The 15636-nt window shown below is 46.1% G+C and overlaps 1 protein-coding gene across 1 annotated transcript in view; it reads right to left on the bottom strand.

Annotated features, from left to right (window-relative positions):
- The window catches only part of LOC139389627 (uncharacterized), a 48389-nt gene that overhangs the window by 12016 nt on the left and 20737 nt on the right, over positions 1-15636 (bottom strand). The window contains exons 7-8 of the mRNA XM_071136484.1: positions 6232-6390; positions 233-4317 (exon numbers count right to left, since the gene is read on the bottom strand). Coding sequence (XP_070992585.1) covers positions 233-4317; positions 6232-6390 — 4244 coding nt within the window. The remainder of the gene's footprint in view (positions 1-232; positions 4318-6231; positions 6391-15636) is intronic.

The raw sequence follows: 15636 nt of genomic DNA, 5'->3' as shown, positions 1-15636 counted from the left end.
TCACATAGTACACACCGTCTCACTCTCCTGAGAGCTTTTAACTCTGCTTGCACGGTCTGTGCTACTTTACAAATACCCAGCAGCTGTTTAGAGACCCGTACACACTCCGAAACCCATAGAAAAGGCAGGATAGCCTAAGGGCAAACACAAGGAAGCATAATATACACAAAGAAACATAACTCTCATTTATGTAAAGAATTGTACGGTGTGCTACTTTATAGATATTACTTACCCCAGGTAGGATGAGTCCGTTTCTTCAAAATCATCTCCACCACCTCCCATTTTATGATCGACTAACAGGTCTTCAAGGCCCTGTGAAGGTCTTTGGGGTTGATTTCTCATTGGTTTCCCAGCTGCAAAGTCAACCTGATTCTGCGAGAACCTTTCCACCATTGACTGTGCTGTCAGTCTATCACCATCTTCTGAGAAATTACCTCCACTCAGGTGCTCACTATTCTCCAGTAGCTCAGCGGTAGGCCCAGGGTTTGGTGCATGGGCGTGGCTGTGTATCACCTCACATACTCCTTTCTCCATCTCCTCACCTGTGTCCCAACTGGGAGGGTCCATGCCAAACTCCTCCTCCTTGTCCATGAGGTCGCCTGAGAACGGAAGCCCCACCTCTTGGACAGGAGAGGGACCACCTGATAGGTTCTCGGGAGTGCCCATCAATGAGCTGTCCCCCAATGGGGATTGTGAGCTGTCTGTGAGGGGGAGAGGAGACTGGGGGATGGCGTGATGCCGCTGCTGGTCGCCTTGTTCCCTCGGCAGAGAGCCCCAGCCCTGGCTCCGTTGAGAGGGAGATGGGGGGACGGAGGGGGAGAGCCCGCCCTCGTCCGAGTCCTCTAGAGAGATCTGAGAGTGGACGTAGACCTCCTCCCTGGCTTTGAGGAAGTGTTGTTCTGCTGGGTATCTCAGGGAGGCGCTGCTGCTTTTTACGACTCTGGCATTCGTCTGGCCATCATAGCTGTCGTCATCCAAGTCCGAACTACCGAGGCCCGCTACTCTCATCTCTAAATGGTGGAGGCTTGGCCGATTGGTATCTGATTGGCCGCAGCCGCTTATCTCTGTGGTTACTTGGATTTGAGGGCTAACAAGATAAGAGGCGGCGGTTTCGGAGTACCTTTGGTTGGTTGTGTGCGAGCTTTGACAGAAGCCAATCCCATTTGCGTTGGCTTGGGTAGAGTGGTCTTCATCTGTGGGAATAGGCGAAATAGGATTGTCACCTGCGTCTGAGCAGAATGGGCTGTGGATATCTATGTTTGTTCGATCGCGCCTATTTAGCTCATTTTTGTCTTGGTGATGTCTGTGAGTGGCTGTCCCGGATTGGAGTAAAGTAGCCGCATAAGAGAGCATGCTATATGTCTCTAAGGATCTAGACCCCTTCCTGCTGCCAATATCAGTGTCTCTGGTTACATTCCTCTCTCTATAATCATCCTTGCTCTCTCTATCACTCTCTCTGACAGTCCCTGACACGATGATGTAGTCCATCTCCAGGCCTGATGAGGATTCGCCATCTGAGTTGGACCTGACATCCTCGCTGCTCCCGGGAGGAAAGCTATCTGGGCTGGGCTTGAGCCTGTCTTTTTCCCCTGAGCTGGAGCTCAGTGACATAGGAACACTATGGATGCTATCTTCCATATGATGAGGTCCCCCATCCGGATAGATCACCTTAGTAGTCCATTGGAGGCATGATGCGCCATTTGGTGGTGATTCAGAATCACCGGCTTTTAAAACAGGGGTTGATAGGTGGTCCCAACTGTCAAGCTTTGGGGATGCAGAGGGCTGAGTCTGGGTTGTGGCTGGGTCTTTCCATGTCTGGTCAAAATTTAACTCAGTGACTGGCTCCTCCCCGTGACTCAGAGGTAAGGTGTCATCCTCTGTGGGGGAGGAGCCATCATCCACCAGCACAAATGGGGAATGGCTACTCAGGTCCTCTGTCCAATCGGGGCCGTCAGATGCCTCAGATCCCTGCCCTCTGTTGTCATACTCGCTCTTCACAGAGGGCCCCCCTGGAACTGGAAGCTTCCCATTTCTGGTCCCGTGGCCCAGTCCAGAGGTTCCGTCGAACAGGAACACCTGTCTGCCAGTGGAAGTCAACTGTTCAATGCCTGTCGTTGTTGACCCGCTACAATCACTGTTGCCTTTCACAATGGACGCCTGATGTTCAGTGGTGCTGCCACTTGATTCTGGCTTGAGCACTGCTATAAAAGGGCTGGACTGACCTTGGATCAGCTCAGTAGTGTCTGCTCTAGGGCTGGCCTGGAGATCAGGGGAGGAGGGCTGACTCCAGATGCCTCCTCCTCCTACGTTATCATACTCAGAGGTAGACATCACCATGTTTGGGATGGGGATGAGCATGTCCCCCGACATTTGATCCTGTGTAATTTGATTCTCTGTCATCATGTGATCATCATGTCCTGATTGGGGACATATTTTTCCCTCGTCTCCATTGATGACTATCTGAACTCTCTGGGCCTGCCTCCTTACATTCTCTTGCAGTTGTGAGGCTTCTTCAGAATATCTTCCCTCCCCCTCATGTTGCCTTAGGTCTGTCCCAGGCTCCGCCTCCCAGGGCTCCATGCCAGCAAGCTCCTCCCTCCCAGTCCCAGCGACCTCCGGACTGGTTGCCATGGAAGCACTGTCTTCCTGTATGGTGGTGTTCCACATGTCCATCCCCTCACTAGACACACCCAGTGGACTCTCCAAGGATGTTCCCAGCGCAGGGAGCCCGCAGGAGTCCGACCGCTCAGATAGATCGGCCATGTCTGGGGTAGTGAGTGTGGATTGGCTGTCTTCGTGGATTGTCATGTTCCATAGGTCCAGAGACTCTGGGTAGGACGGGGTCGTGACACTGGTGGCGCTGGTCGCACTGTCCGATTTGAGAAATCCCTTCTGGGCTGAGTAGGTCCAGAAGTCCAGCTCTGTGGCCTTCCTGACTAGACCATCCTCTTCTTCCTTCGAGGTCTCTGGCGTGAGAGGGGCCAGAGATGATCGCTTTTTTCCTACCACAGAAGAGCGTGCACGTGATGTGACTTTGAGGAGCTTCCCTTCTCCGTTCTCTTCGTCCGGAGGAGTGAGCTGCAGATCGTCCAGTGTCACCGGCTGCCATGGTTCTGTGAAACCTGAGTCAGGGTTCCAGGTGTCGTAGGGTTCTATGTACTCATTCACAAGAGTGAGCTGTCTCTCCACTGGTTTGGAACAGACATCCTTCTCTTCTCGCAGCTTAGTGTTTCTCACATCTCCTTCTCCTCTTCCTCCTCCGCTGCCCTCGTCCTCTCTCAGTCCCTCCAGATCAATGTCAGGGTTAGGACAATCTGTGCAGACATACCCAGCCTCTGTCAGGCTCCACGTGTTGGCGTCATCCGAGGTGGAGCCTTTCGTATCCAAGGCAAAGTCATCCCAGGCCTCTGACGAGGATACGCTCTCTTTGTGCTGCAGCCCGTTGATTCTCTCAGCGACGTCCTCTGGAAAGAAGCGGACCTCTGTGCCACTGTGAGTGCTGCTACCCACAAGGCTGTTGACAGGAGTGGGAGGGACCCTATTCATGCTCTGGTCCATCAGAGCTCCTCCCCCAATCAAGTCGCTTCCTACCAATCCTCCATGCCCAGCAGACGAATCAGGGGTGTAGAAATCCACCATGCTCAGCTCATCAAACTCAGACAGGCTGGAGCTGCCATGGCCTCCTGTACCTCGAGAGGAGTGCAGCACTGCATCTTCTGCAGGTGGAGACGAGTTACTGCAGTGCAGTGGGTCAAAGCTGAACAGCTCAAGGTTTTCGCCGCTCCTGTTCCTGCTTGAGTGTCTCCTCTCATGCGGGATGGGGGACAGAGAGGGGAACCCGAGTGCCGGGTTGAGGAGGAAACCCCCAGCCATCGCCTCGGCTACCGGGCTGTCATCACTTAGGAACACGGAGCTTTCCTTGGAGGAGCGGCTGCTGCGGATGGTTGCCAGGCCGCTGTCCGGGCTCACCAGGTCAGCACCCACATCACCAGGCATCGCCACGGCAATGGGGCCCTCGGGCCTCTCCACGTCAGAGCCGTACATGTCGGTGAAGCCTGAGGAGCCCTGGGACAGTGGGGCGCTGCCCGCCACGCCCTCCGTGGAGGAGGTCCTGCTAGTGGGGGCGCAGGCTAACAAGCAGCACCGGCGCTCCATGAACTCCTTGAGGAGCTCCATGACCAGGGGTCCCAGACCTCGTGGTGAGTCTGCCAGGGTCTTGTGGTGGTAGAGCTGCAGGGACCCTTGGGAGCCCTGGGGACAGTCCACAGGCTCCAGCCTAAGAGAGGAGCTCACTGACTCCTCCAGCTCACAGCAGATCTGGAACAGAACCGGAACAAGTGGAATGACAGCATGGTATAAAAAAATGCTTTGGCAGGGCCAAGGACTAAATTAAATCTGTTCCATTTTTATGTTATTTCAACAAAAATGTTCAATACAAGTGATTCACTTTTTCACTTTCAAATGTCAACGTTTTATATTATTTCCAACAAATACACAAACACATTGGCAGTGTATCTGTATACCAGGTGATATGTGTGCATATCTCTCTATTAAGTTATGTTTGCATTAATCTCTCTGGTAGGTAATGTGTGTGTACAGTGCCATCAGAAAGTATTCATGCCCCTTGACTTATTCCACATTTTGTTGTGTTACAGCTTAAATTCAAAACAGATTCAAAAAGTCATTCTCACCCATCTACACACAATACCCTGAAATGACAAAGTGAAAACATTGTTTTGTTATTTTAGAAAATGAAATACAGATATATCTCAATTACATAAGTCTTTCCATAAGTCTGAGTCAATGCTTTGTGGAAGCACCTTTGGCGGTGATTACAGTTTTGAGCCGTCTTGGGTATGTCTGTACCAGCTTTGCACATCTGGATTTGGGGATTCTCTCCCGTTCTTCCTTGCAGATTTTCTCAAGCTCTGTTAAGTTAGATGAGGAGCGGCGGTGAACAGCAATCTTCAAGTCTATCTACAGGACATTCACATTGTTGTTTAGAAACCATTACAACGTTGCTTTGGCTGTATGCTTGGGGTCATTGTCCTGTTGGAACGTAAATCTTCATCCCAGTCTAAGGTTGTTTGCACTCTGAAACAGGTTCTCATCAAGGATTTACCTGTATTTGGCGTCATTCATTGTTCCCTCTGAAAATAATACCCATAGCATGAATCCCCATAGCTGCCATCACCATGCTTCATGGTAGGGATGGTGTTAGACAGGTGTTTTTTCCCCAGACATAGCGCTTTGCATTCAGGCCATTGCCCTCTCATCAGACCACAGAATCTTTTGCCTTATGATCTCAGAGTCTTTCAAGTATCTTTTTGCAAACTCCAGGTGTTTTGTCATGCCTTTTTCTCAGGAGTGGATTCCGTCTGGCCAATTCTCCCATCTCAGCCATTAGGTTCTTGGCCATCTCCCTGACCAAGGTCCTTCTTGCCTAGTTGTTCAGTTTGGTCGGACAGCCAGCTCTAGGCGGAGTCTGGGTAGCCTCATATGTTTTCAATTTCCCAATGATGGAGGCCACTGTGCTCTTTGAAACTTTCAACACTTTAGAAATTGTTTTATATATTCCCCACATATATGCCTCATCACAATTCTTTCTCGGAGATCTACAGACAGTTCCTTGGATTTCATGGTATAGTTTCTGCTCTGGCATCCACTGTCAACTGTTGGACCTTTTATATAGACCGGTGTGTTTATTTCTAAATCATGTCCAAACAATTGAATTGGCCACAGGTGGACTCCAATCAAGTTGTAGTGACATCTCAAGGATGAGCAAAGGAAATTGGATGCACCTGAGCTCATTTTGGAGTGTCATAGCCAAGGGGCGTGAATAATTATGTAAATGAGATATTTCTGTATTTCATTTTGAATACATTTGCTACAATTTCTAAAAACATGTTTTCACTTTGTCATTATGGGGTACTGTGTGTAGATGGGTGAGAAAAAATATCTGTTCCATCCATTTTGAATTCAGGCAGTAACACAACAACGTGTGGAATAAGTCATACCCTTTGAGTGCTTTCTGAAGGCACTGTATGTCTCTATTATGGGATGTGTGTATATGTGTGTACTAGATGACTCGTAATAATGTCCGGAATGTATTTGATACCGTTCCATTAATTCCGCTCCAGCCATTACCACGAGCCCGTTCTGCCCAATTTAGGTGCCACCAACCTCCTGTTTTATCTATCTCGCGCAGCCTGATGTAAAAAGAACACGTACCTGGTTGAGAATGTCAGAGTTTTCAGAGTACACTGCCACCTGCTGGCGTGGATGGCGAGGGTCACTCTGGCGAGATGAGACTATGACAAGACTCTCATAACCATGGTGATGACAGAAGGACTTCAACTCCCCAACCAGGCCATGATGAGCATTCCAGTCCTAGGTTGTCATATGAAAATACCAAAGATTTGTGTTAGGTTTCGTATCTGCTATATTTTGATAGATACTCTTATTTTCATATATATTTACACATACAGTATATTCAGAGTTTTATAGTTATGGTCTACTCGAGGTATTGACTTTGTCATAACATTTATTTGAGATATTGACTTTTGTCACCATTTTGTAGCACTTAAAAAAACTGACCTCCACTTAAACTGACACAAAAAACTTTTTGGTTCAGTCTCATTTTGTGCATCGAGTCAAAAGTGCTTTTAATAATGCCTTTGTCTGTTTTTATGAGAGACGAAGCAGTCAGAGCACAGAGAGGGGTAAAGAGACATTTGATGATTTATTGTTTGAAAATTAACTGTTTGCTCTTAACACATCCAACATTCCCAGCTTATGGTAATTCTCTGACAGCCCCGGTGATTGATGGAGAAAAAGTTGCATTAATTAATGGTTTTGTTTGTCAAGAGAGCTTGTTTTTTTTCCATCTATGTTTTTTTTTCTCTTCAATGATTAACAACAACGCTATGGCATCCCTAATTTCTAAGACAATGTTTATTAAAAAAAAAAAGTGTAAAAAAGTGTTACAGTTTAAAACAAATAGCGAGATTAATCACTTCATTTGTTGTATGATGGTTGTTTGTTTTTACAATGGCGTACAAGTTAACACACTTGTATTATTTTAGATAACACCCCTGCAAAAAAAAAAAAAGACTATATGTCAATATAACTTTGAATAATACAGGGTAATTGTCAACCAATTTAAAAAAACACTACTTTAAATCAAATATAAAGAGAAAAAGATTACATGAATTTAATAGATTTTTGAAAATGACCAAATATTGTTTAAATAAGTATTGTCATTGCATGAAAGATATGTGTAAAGAAACTTGTTCACTCAGTCTGGCATAACAATTTAGACTGGAGAGAAACTGTTATAATGTGTCCTGAGACACAGGAAGCAGTTTATAAAATTTAACTATTGTAACACAGTATAGGAAGTGACGAGCTAATGCACATGTGCACAGTCTTGGCATTCTCTCAACGAGTTTCATGAGGTAGTCCCCTTGAATGCATTTCAATTAACAGGTGTGCCTTGTTAAAAGTTCATTTGTGGAATTTCTTTCCTTCTTGATGTGTTTGAGCCAATCAGTTGTGTTGTGACAAGGTAAGGGGGGATACACAGAAGGTGGCCCTATTTGGTAAAAAAAAAAAATCCATATTATGGCAAGAACAGCTCAAATAAGCAAAGAGAAACGACAGTTCATCATTACTTTAAACCATCAAGAGCTATGATGAAACTGTCTCTCATGAGGACCGCCACAGGAAAAGAAGACCCAGAGTTACCTCTGCTGTAGAGGATAAGTTCATTAGAGTTAACTGCACCTCAGACATTGCAGCCCAAATAAATGCTTCAAAGTTCAAGTAACAGACACATCTCAACTTCAACTGTTCAGAGGAGACTGCGTGAATTAGGCCTTCATGGTCAAATTGCTGCAAAGAAGCCACTACTAAAGGACACCAATAATAAGAAGAGACTTGCTTGGTGCCAAGAAACACAAGCAATGGACATTAGACCGGTGGAAATCTGGCCTTTGTTCTGTTGAGCCCAAATTTGAGATTTTTGCTTCCAACCGCTGTGTCTTAGAGAGACGCAGAGTGTGGTTCCCACTGTGAAGCCTGGAGGAGGAGGTGTGATAGTGTGGGGGTGCTTTGCTTGTGACACTGTTGGTGATTTATTTAGAATTCAAGGCACACTTAACCAGCATGATTACCACAGTATTCTGCAGCTATATGTCATCCCATCTGGTTTGCGCTTAGTGGGACTATCATTTGATTTTCAACAGGAAAATGACCCAAACACACCTCCAGGCTGTGTAAAGGCTATTTGACCAAGAAGGAGAGTGATGGAGTGCTGCATCAGATGACCTGGCCTACACAATCACCCGACCTCAACCCAATTGAGATGGTTTGGGATGAGTTGGACCGCAGAGTGAAGGAAAAGCAGCCAACAAGTGCTCAGCATATGTGGGAACTCCTTCCTGTTGGAAAAGCATTCCAGGTGAAGCTGGTTGAGCGAATGCCAAGAGTGTGCAAAGCTGTCATCAAGGCAACGGGTGGCTACTTTGAAGAATGTAAAATATATTTTGATTTGTTCAACACTTTTTTGATTACGACATGATTCCATATATGTCATTTCATAGATTTGATGTCTTCACAATTATTCTACAATGTAGAAAATAGTCAAAATAAAGAAAAAGCCTTGAATGAGTAGGTGTCCAAACTTTTGACTGGTACTTTCTATGTGTGTGTTTGTGCAAGTGTGTGTGCGCGCACCTGAGCTAGTGTGTGTGTACGCGAACGTGTGTCATGAGTTGTGTGGTCTGTGCCTGTGTGGGGTGTGAAGGCCCAGTAGTAGTGATGGATGGCTGCTGTAGGCATGGTGTTGCCCAGGCTGAGTCAATATTAACCTGCATGGATGAGGGCCACACGGATTCTCTCTTTGCTCTCCCCCTGCACAATATGGCTGCTGTCAGGGAGAGCCCCATCAATCTGCTCACACACAACTGCCACCCCGGCGACACAGTCATTTTTCACCAGCGATATCCTGATGAGTGCAATGAGGCCTCCCCAGCTTTGTTAAAAACACACATATTCACTCACTCACACAGGCAAAAACACACACACACACACACAAATGTGCGAACACATACTTTATATGAACACACACGTGCGAATGAGTGGCACGCACACTGTATATTACATGTCCACACTCTACTCATGAATACAATTACGCAAACAGTGATACCGATATGTGCACACACACACACACACACACACACGAAAAATAGAGAGAAAGTGAAGCACAAATCTTCCAGATAACACGCAGAGCCACAGTCTGTCTACCATTTGTTTGTAACATGAGTCAACATCCCCCCCAACATCCCCCCCATACCCAGCCCCCCAACATCCCCAAATTAACTACAATTTCACTTACTGGGTCACGAATAGAGTACATTTTGCGTCCCTTTGATATTTTAAGTTGAAATAGTGCACCAATACTGATATTTTAAAGTCTGTTATATTACATAAAGTGTTCTGAACACATCATTATTTTTTTTATCAATAAAAAGCCTTATATGAATAAAAACATCTGAATTTTGATGTCCTTCGTCATGTTTTTTCCGACCTGGGAGAATGTTAACCCACTTTTAACCCCAAAATGTCTCAACCTTTTCACCATCATTGTAAAGCCCTAGTTATGTTGTTGCTTTGACAGTCATTTCTGAAGATGATGATTTATGTCATGTGATAAGTGATCCATTTCCATCTGTCCCTCATGTTAAGGTCAACCCTGTTATGTGAACTGAACTCTCAAAACATTGAACATCTAATAGTCAAATCAGTGTGAACGCAGGTGAGCTGGTTCTACTCTTCTGGCCCATTTTCTGGTGTTTTGTGGCGGAAAACAGAGCAGGGTGAGCATAAAACATCAACTCTTGGTACCAATAGACAGACCGGCTAAAAATGTTAACAATAAAGTATTTTTTTGTGAAGCTTGCATTCAATTGCCCCTCCCTGTTGCACATAACACACTTCCATTCCCCCTGTCAAAAAAGGGATTTATGGCTGATTTAAAATCAACCCTGTAACAGTCAACCCTGTTACTGTAATGGGACTTTATTGACACTTACTATGGTACTGTCTTGAGATGGGAAAACACGTTTCTTTATGACAAAATGTTAAAATTAGGTGAAATGAATCTTGTCTTCTTTTTTTTTGAACAAGTTACACTGCCCAAAATATTTTCTATTCGTGGAAAGACCCTACTAACCTCAGGATAGCATTGCCTAAAAGCACAGACCACATCTTCTAAACTTTCCATCTACGTCTGAGTTACTTCTAAAGAGCTCTTCCCTCCCCATGAAGATTCACCCCCACCTTCCCCAGTCATTCCACCTATTCAAACCACTGTATGAGCCTCTTGCTTTCCTCCCCTCCCCTTACCCCACCCCACTAATGTAGAGGATCAAAGATGTCTCAATAAAAACACTTCAATACTACTCATATATCATTACAAATAATGAATATTTTGGTCAATGTAACTAGATTAACAAGTTGAACATGGGAGGTCTAGCCATACATAGCTAATGCCTTTCCTTCTTTCTCTTGATAATTTGTTCCTTCTCTCTGTGTTCAACTCACTCCCTTCCTCTCTTCATCTCAGATTCTCTGCCTCTTAGCTTCCCTTTATTCTCTAGTCTATTTTCTCTCCCTCTCTCCCTCTCTCCCTCTCTCCTCCCTCCCTCCCTCCCTCCCTCCCTCCCTCCCTCCCTCCCTCCCTCCCTCCCTCCCTCCCTCCCTCCTCTTTCTCTCTCCCTCCCTCCTCTTTCTCTCCCTCCCTCCCTCCTCTTTCTCTCTCTCCATCCCTCCTCTTTCTTTCTCTCCCTCCCTCCTCTTTCTTTCTCTCCCTCCCTCCCTCCTCTCTCCCTCCCTCCTCTCTCCCTCCCTCCCTCCCTTCTCTTTCTCTCCCTCCCTCCCTCCTCTTTCTCTCCCTCCCTCCTCTTTCTCTCTCTCCCTCCCTCCCTCTTTCTCTCCCTCCCTCCCTCTTTCTCTCCCTCCCTCCCTCTTTCTCTCCCTCCCTCCTCTTACTCTCTAGTTGTGTTTGCTCCACAGGTAGCAAGTCTTTAGTGGCTCCTCCAAGTTCTCCAACCTGCCATCATTATGCAGAATAGCCTTAGGTATAAACTTGTGCTTCATAACTCACGCCCTACGCGCGTAAATTCCCATACAAACACAGTCAAAGCAAAACACATTTCCTGCTGTCGACAACATCTCTGGCAAAGAATTAATCAACCGTTCATCCATTTAGGCTCTTTGCATACCCTTTCTGTCAGAAACACGATGCTCAGAGAGCTCCGGCACTCTTCTGAGGCGATCGTTTCGTTGCCCTGATGAATCCATCAAGCTAGGTTTGATTTATACGTCTGTCTGTGATCACAGCAGTACAGCTACAGCAAATGGAGTGGCAAGGAGCGAGCTGACACCATCCGCTCCACACACACACAACTCTGTGGAACTTTGGGAGACAGCCTGGATGGGGGTAGAGGGGGGGGGGGGGTAAAAGTTTGACACACGACATACGCATGAATGTCTACCGCATATTCTGCTCCGTGTCCTTGATTAACCCAACAAGGGAAAAGTTTGGGGCTGTAATCTACAGATGCATTTTTTTTGTTTACTTTTCCACCATTGGCCTTTTTGCCCAAAGCAACTCAAAGGGAGGGCTATGTCTCAAACAATGGCACAATGAGTCTAGTGAGCAAGCCGTGACCACATACTTACAAACATTAAAACACGAAAGCATACACGAAAACTAAAAGTATAGTCATTGGCCATATCATATCTCTAAAGCAAGCATAGGGTGCTTATGAAATACGCTACACTCCTTGTCTTTTCAAAGACCGATGTGTCTGGTGTCCTGGTCAGGCTTCATCTAATCTCTCGTGACAGACTGTCACACAGTAGCTAGCTAGCACGAGATTTGGTTGCGGTTTCTGACATTAGGCCTGATCTGACATGGCACTCCTTCCTGATTCATCATCCACAGACCTTACAGGCCACCGTACTGGATGTCTGCCGTTTTGCAAGTTCCGACCCAACTTTGCTATTTTGTGATTAGTTTGTTGTTTATTTTTACTTTATTTTCACGAAATGTATCCGTTCTTTTTTTCTTACAACCGACAAACACTTTTGAACATCAGATCAGCAGTTACTTACCTCAATTGCGGACTCAACTTCGACTCATCTGCCCTGGGCTCTCTCTCTAATTCTCGGGCTAGCCAAGAGGAAACGCCAGAGGCAAGAGGGGGATCCTAGTGAGATTAAGCAAAGAACCGGCCACCTCTTCCCTCCATTCTACTGGCTAATGTACAGTCACTCGATAACAAGATGGATGACGTCTGATCGCAAATTTGCTACCCAATCGGACTCTCGAAATTGCAATATTCTTTGCTTTTCTGAAACATGGCTCTTGAACAAGATACCCCCCATGGCTATCCAACTCAATGGATTCTCCATTCACTGGGCGGACAGGACAGTGGAGTCGGGAAAAACGAGGGGGGGAGGTGTTTCCCTCGGTGTGCCCTGGTGTGCTAACTCCAGTGTGGTGGAAGTATCGCGAGCACGCCCCATCCACATCAAGTTCCTCGGTGTCCAAATCACCAAAGACTTAAAATGTTCCGAACAAACATGCACAGTCGTGAAGAAGACGCAACAACAATTCTTCCCCCTCAGGGGTTTGAAAAAGTTTGGCATGGGCCCTCAAGTTCTACAGCTGTACCGTTGAAAGCATTTTGGCTGGCTGTGTCACTGCCTGGCATGGCAATAGCACCGACCTCGATCGCATGGCGCTACAGAGGGTGGTGCGGACAGCCCAGTACATCACTGGGGCCATGCTCCCTGCCATCCAGGGCTTCTATATCAGGTGGTGTGTATTTATTGTCTCTATGCACACTCACAGGGCCCTACACATTCACACTCACTCCATCATCTGCTCACTCACACATATGCACATACATTTATACTGACTCTACACACACACACCCACTCACATACAAGCTGCTGCTACTGATGCCTAGTCACCTTACCCCCTGTACATATCTACCTCCATCACTTCAGTACCCCCTGGACATTGTAAAGATGGTATTTTAACTGACCCTGTATAAAGTACGCTTCCAAACTTATTGTGTTCTTCATATTCCTTCTTATTTCTCGTGTTTGTTTTCTAGTATTACATTGTTATTGATCATTGCATTGTTGGGCTTTGAGTTTGCAAGAAAGGCTGTAACTTTACTTGTGCATGTGACATTAAAACTTGAAACTTGGGCCCTATTTCACAAAGCATCTCATAGTAGTAGTGCAGATCTAGGATCCGGTCCCCCCCCCCCCTGTCCATGTAGTCACATTCATTGCAATCTAAAAGACAATTTATCATAGATCAGCACTCCTAATCTGAGACGCTTTATGGAAACGGGCCCTGGAGGCTCTGTCTGTTTGGGGGGGGGGGGGGGGGGGGGGGGGGTAGAGATGTCTGGGTCCCAAACTGACACCATCACCTGCTTGACCTAAAGGAGAGAAGAGGAAGGAGGGAGAAGAGAGAGAGGGAGAAGGAAGGAAGGAGAGAGAAGGAGAGGGAGGAAGAGAGAGAGGCCTACTCTTCAATCTTAGTCCCTGGGAGGGCCGCCCTGCACCTGCTATCCCTCATCCCATCTCATCAGAAAGGCATTTAGAGCTCCGTGACTGCAGGCCCATAATTAGCACGGATAATTATTTGCAAGGGGTGCTGGGTAAAACTGGCCTGGCATAAACAAACAGGAGGGTTCGGAGACGGATGACAAACAACATTAACATACCCTCTAACCCAGTCAAACACAATGATGATACACAGGAACACAAACACAAAACACTGACATAAAATACCCAACTACAAACATAGCACACAATCTTTGCACCCAGCTAAAATGGCAGGTAAAACCACGACAAAAGAAATGTCTAACTCACATTCAAACAAACTGGCATGTCTACACAAACACACACACTCTCTCTCTCTCTCTCTCATGAATATGGTAACGTCTCTATGCACGTGGCTGCAGGCTTCTATCTCTCCTACAGTTCATCAACTCCCCAGCACGCCGACGCCAACCAACGCTTCATCTGCCGCGGCTAATTACCGGGCTTGCCGTTAGCTTAGCAGAAAACACCAAGACCCTGCATCTCCTAATATTTGTCAGCCTTCCATTTGTCCTGTTTAGGCATATTCCTTTAAAATGTTAACCAATGAAAAATAAACACGTTGACAATGAAAAACTATGTGGCATGTATTAGCTTGTATTAAAATTCTAAGGCAGATTACATACAGTCAGGTCCAAAATTATTGCCACCCTTGATAAAAATGATATAAAAAGACTGAAATAATGCTCAAAAAATGGGAACTTATATTATTTTATACTAATATAATTGCTCAGAGAGAGAGATTGTGTTGATAAATAATATTATTTATTATTTTTTTTTATTTTTATTTTTATTTTTTTATTTTTTATTTTTATTTTTTTTTACCCCTTTTTCTCCCCAATTTCGTGGTATCCAATTGTTGTAGTAGCTACTATCTTGTCTCATCGCTACAACTCCCGTACGGGCTCGGGAGAGACGAAGGTTGAAAGTCATGCGTCCTCCGATACACAACCAACCAAGCCGCTGCTTCTTTAACACAGCGCACATCCAACCCGGAAGCCAGCCGCACCAATGCGCCGGAGGAAACACCGTGCACCTGGCCACCTTGGCTAGCGTACACTGCGCCCAGCCCGCCACAGGAGTCGCTGGTGCGCGATGAGACAAGGACACCCCTACCGACCAAGCCCTCCCTAACCCGGTCGACGCTAGGCCAATTGTGCGTCACCCCACGGACCTCCCGGTCGCGGCCGGTTACGACAAAGCCTGGGCGCGAACCCAGGACTCTGATGGCACAGCTGGCGCTGCAGTACAGCGCCCTTAACCACTGCGCCACCCAGGAGGCCTTATGATTTATTTTTTAAGATGGGGTGCCAATAATTATGAAACCTGTTTTCAATCCTCTGGCACCCTCCCCTTGCGAGGATACCGTCACTGAGCCTCTTTCCAGATTGTAGACATATTTTGGTCTAAGCTTATCGACTTGCCTTCTTCAATTCAAACCACAGGTGTAGATGGCGAATGCAAAATGTTGATTTTGTGGTCAATGAACTATTTCTTTGTGGATGTTGATGTGTGCATGGGGATATGTCTTGTAGATCTGGAGACTTGGTGAACCTAAGATACAACCAAGTTCTGTAATTCTCCACCTTTGGCCTTTGGCTTTTTCTTTGCCTCCCAAACTATCTTCCTCACTGTGCATGGGGACAAGATCCACTTGCGTCCAATACCAGGCAAGTTTACCACTGTTCTAGCGGTTTTAAACTTCTTAGGTGTTGCCCTAATAGTGGTAAGTGGTATATATTCTTCTTCTTTTTTTAACCCATTGTCTTATCAAGGTCAACAACCATGTCTATTTTCGTTTGCGAGCTCTTTGGCTTTTCCCATGGTGATGGATGACAAAGGGATTTTACAGGTGTGTTACCTCCTTTTTATACCCCAGTGAAACAGGAAGCCATGGAAGGCCACTATGCAGTTCCTTAAACTGAGATTAAAAAGTCGAATATT

The sequence above is a fragment of the Oncorhynchus clarkii genome, chromosome 30 (assembly GCF_045791955.1).
Source record: "Oncorhynchus clarkii lewisi isolate Uvic-CL-2024 chromosome 30, UVic_Ocla_1.0, whole genome shotgun sequence".
In the NCBI taxonomy this organism is placed as follows: Eukaryota; Metazoa; Chordata; class Actinopteri; order Salmoniformes; family Salmonidae; genus Oncorhynchus; species Oncorhynchus clarkii.
This window is presented reverse-complemented; position numbering and strand designations above follow the sequence as displayed.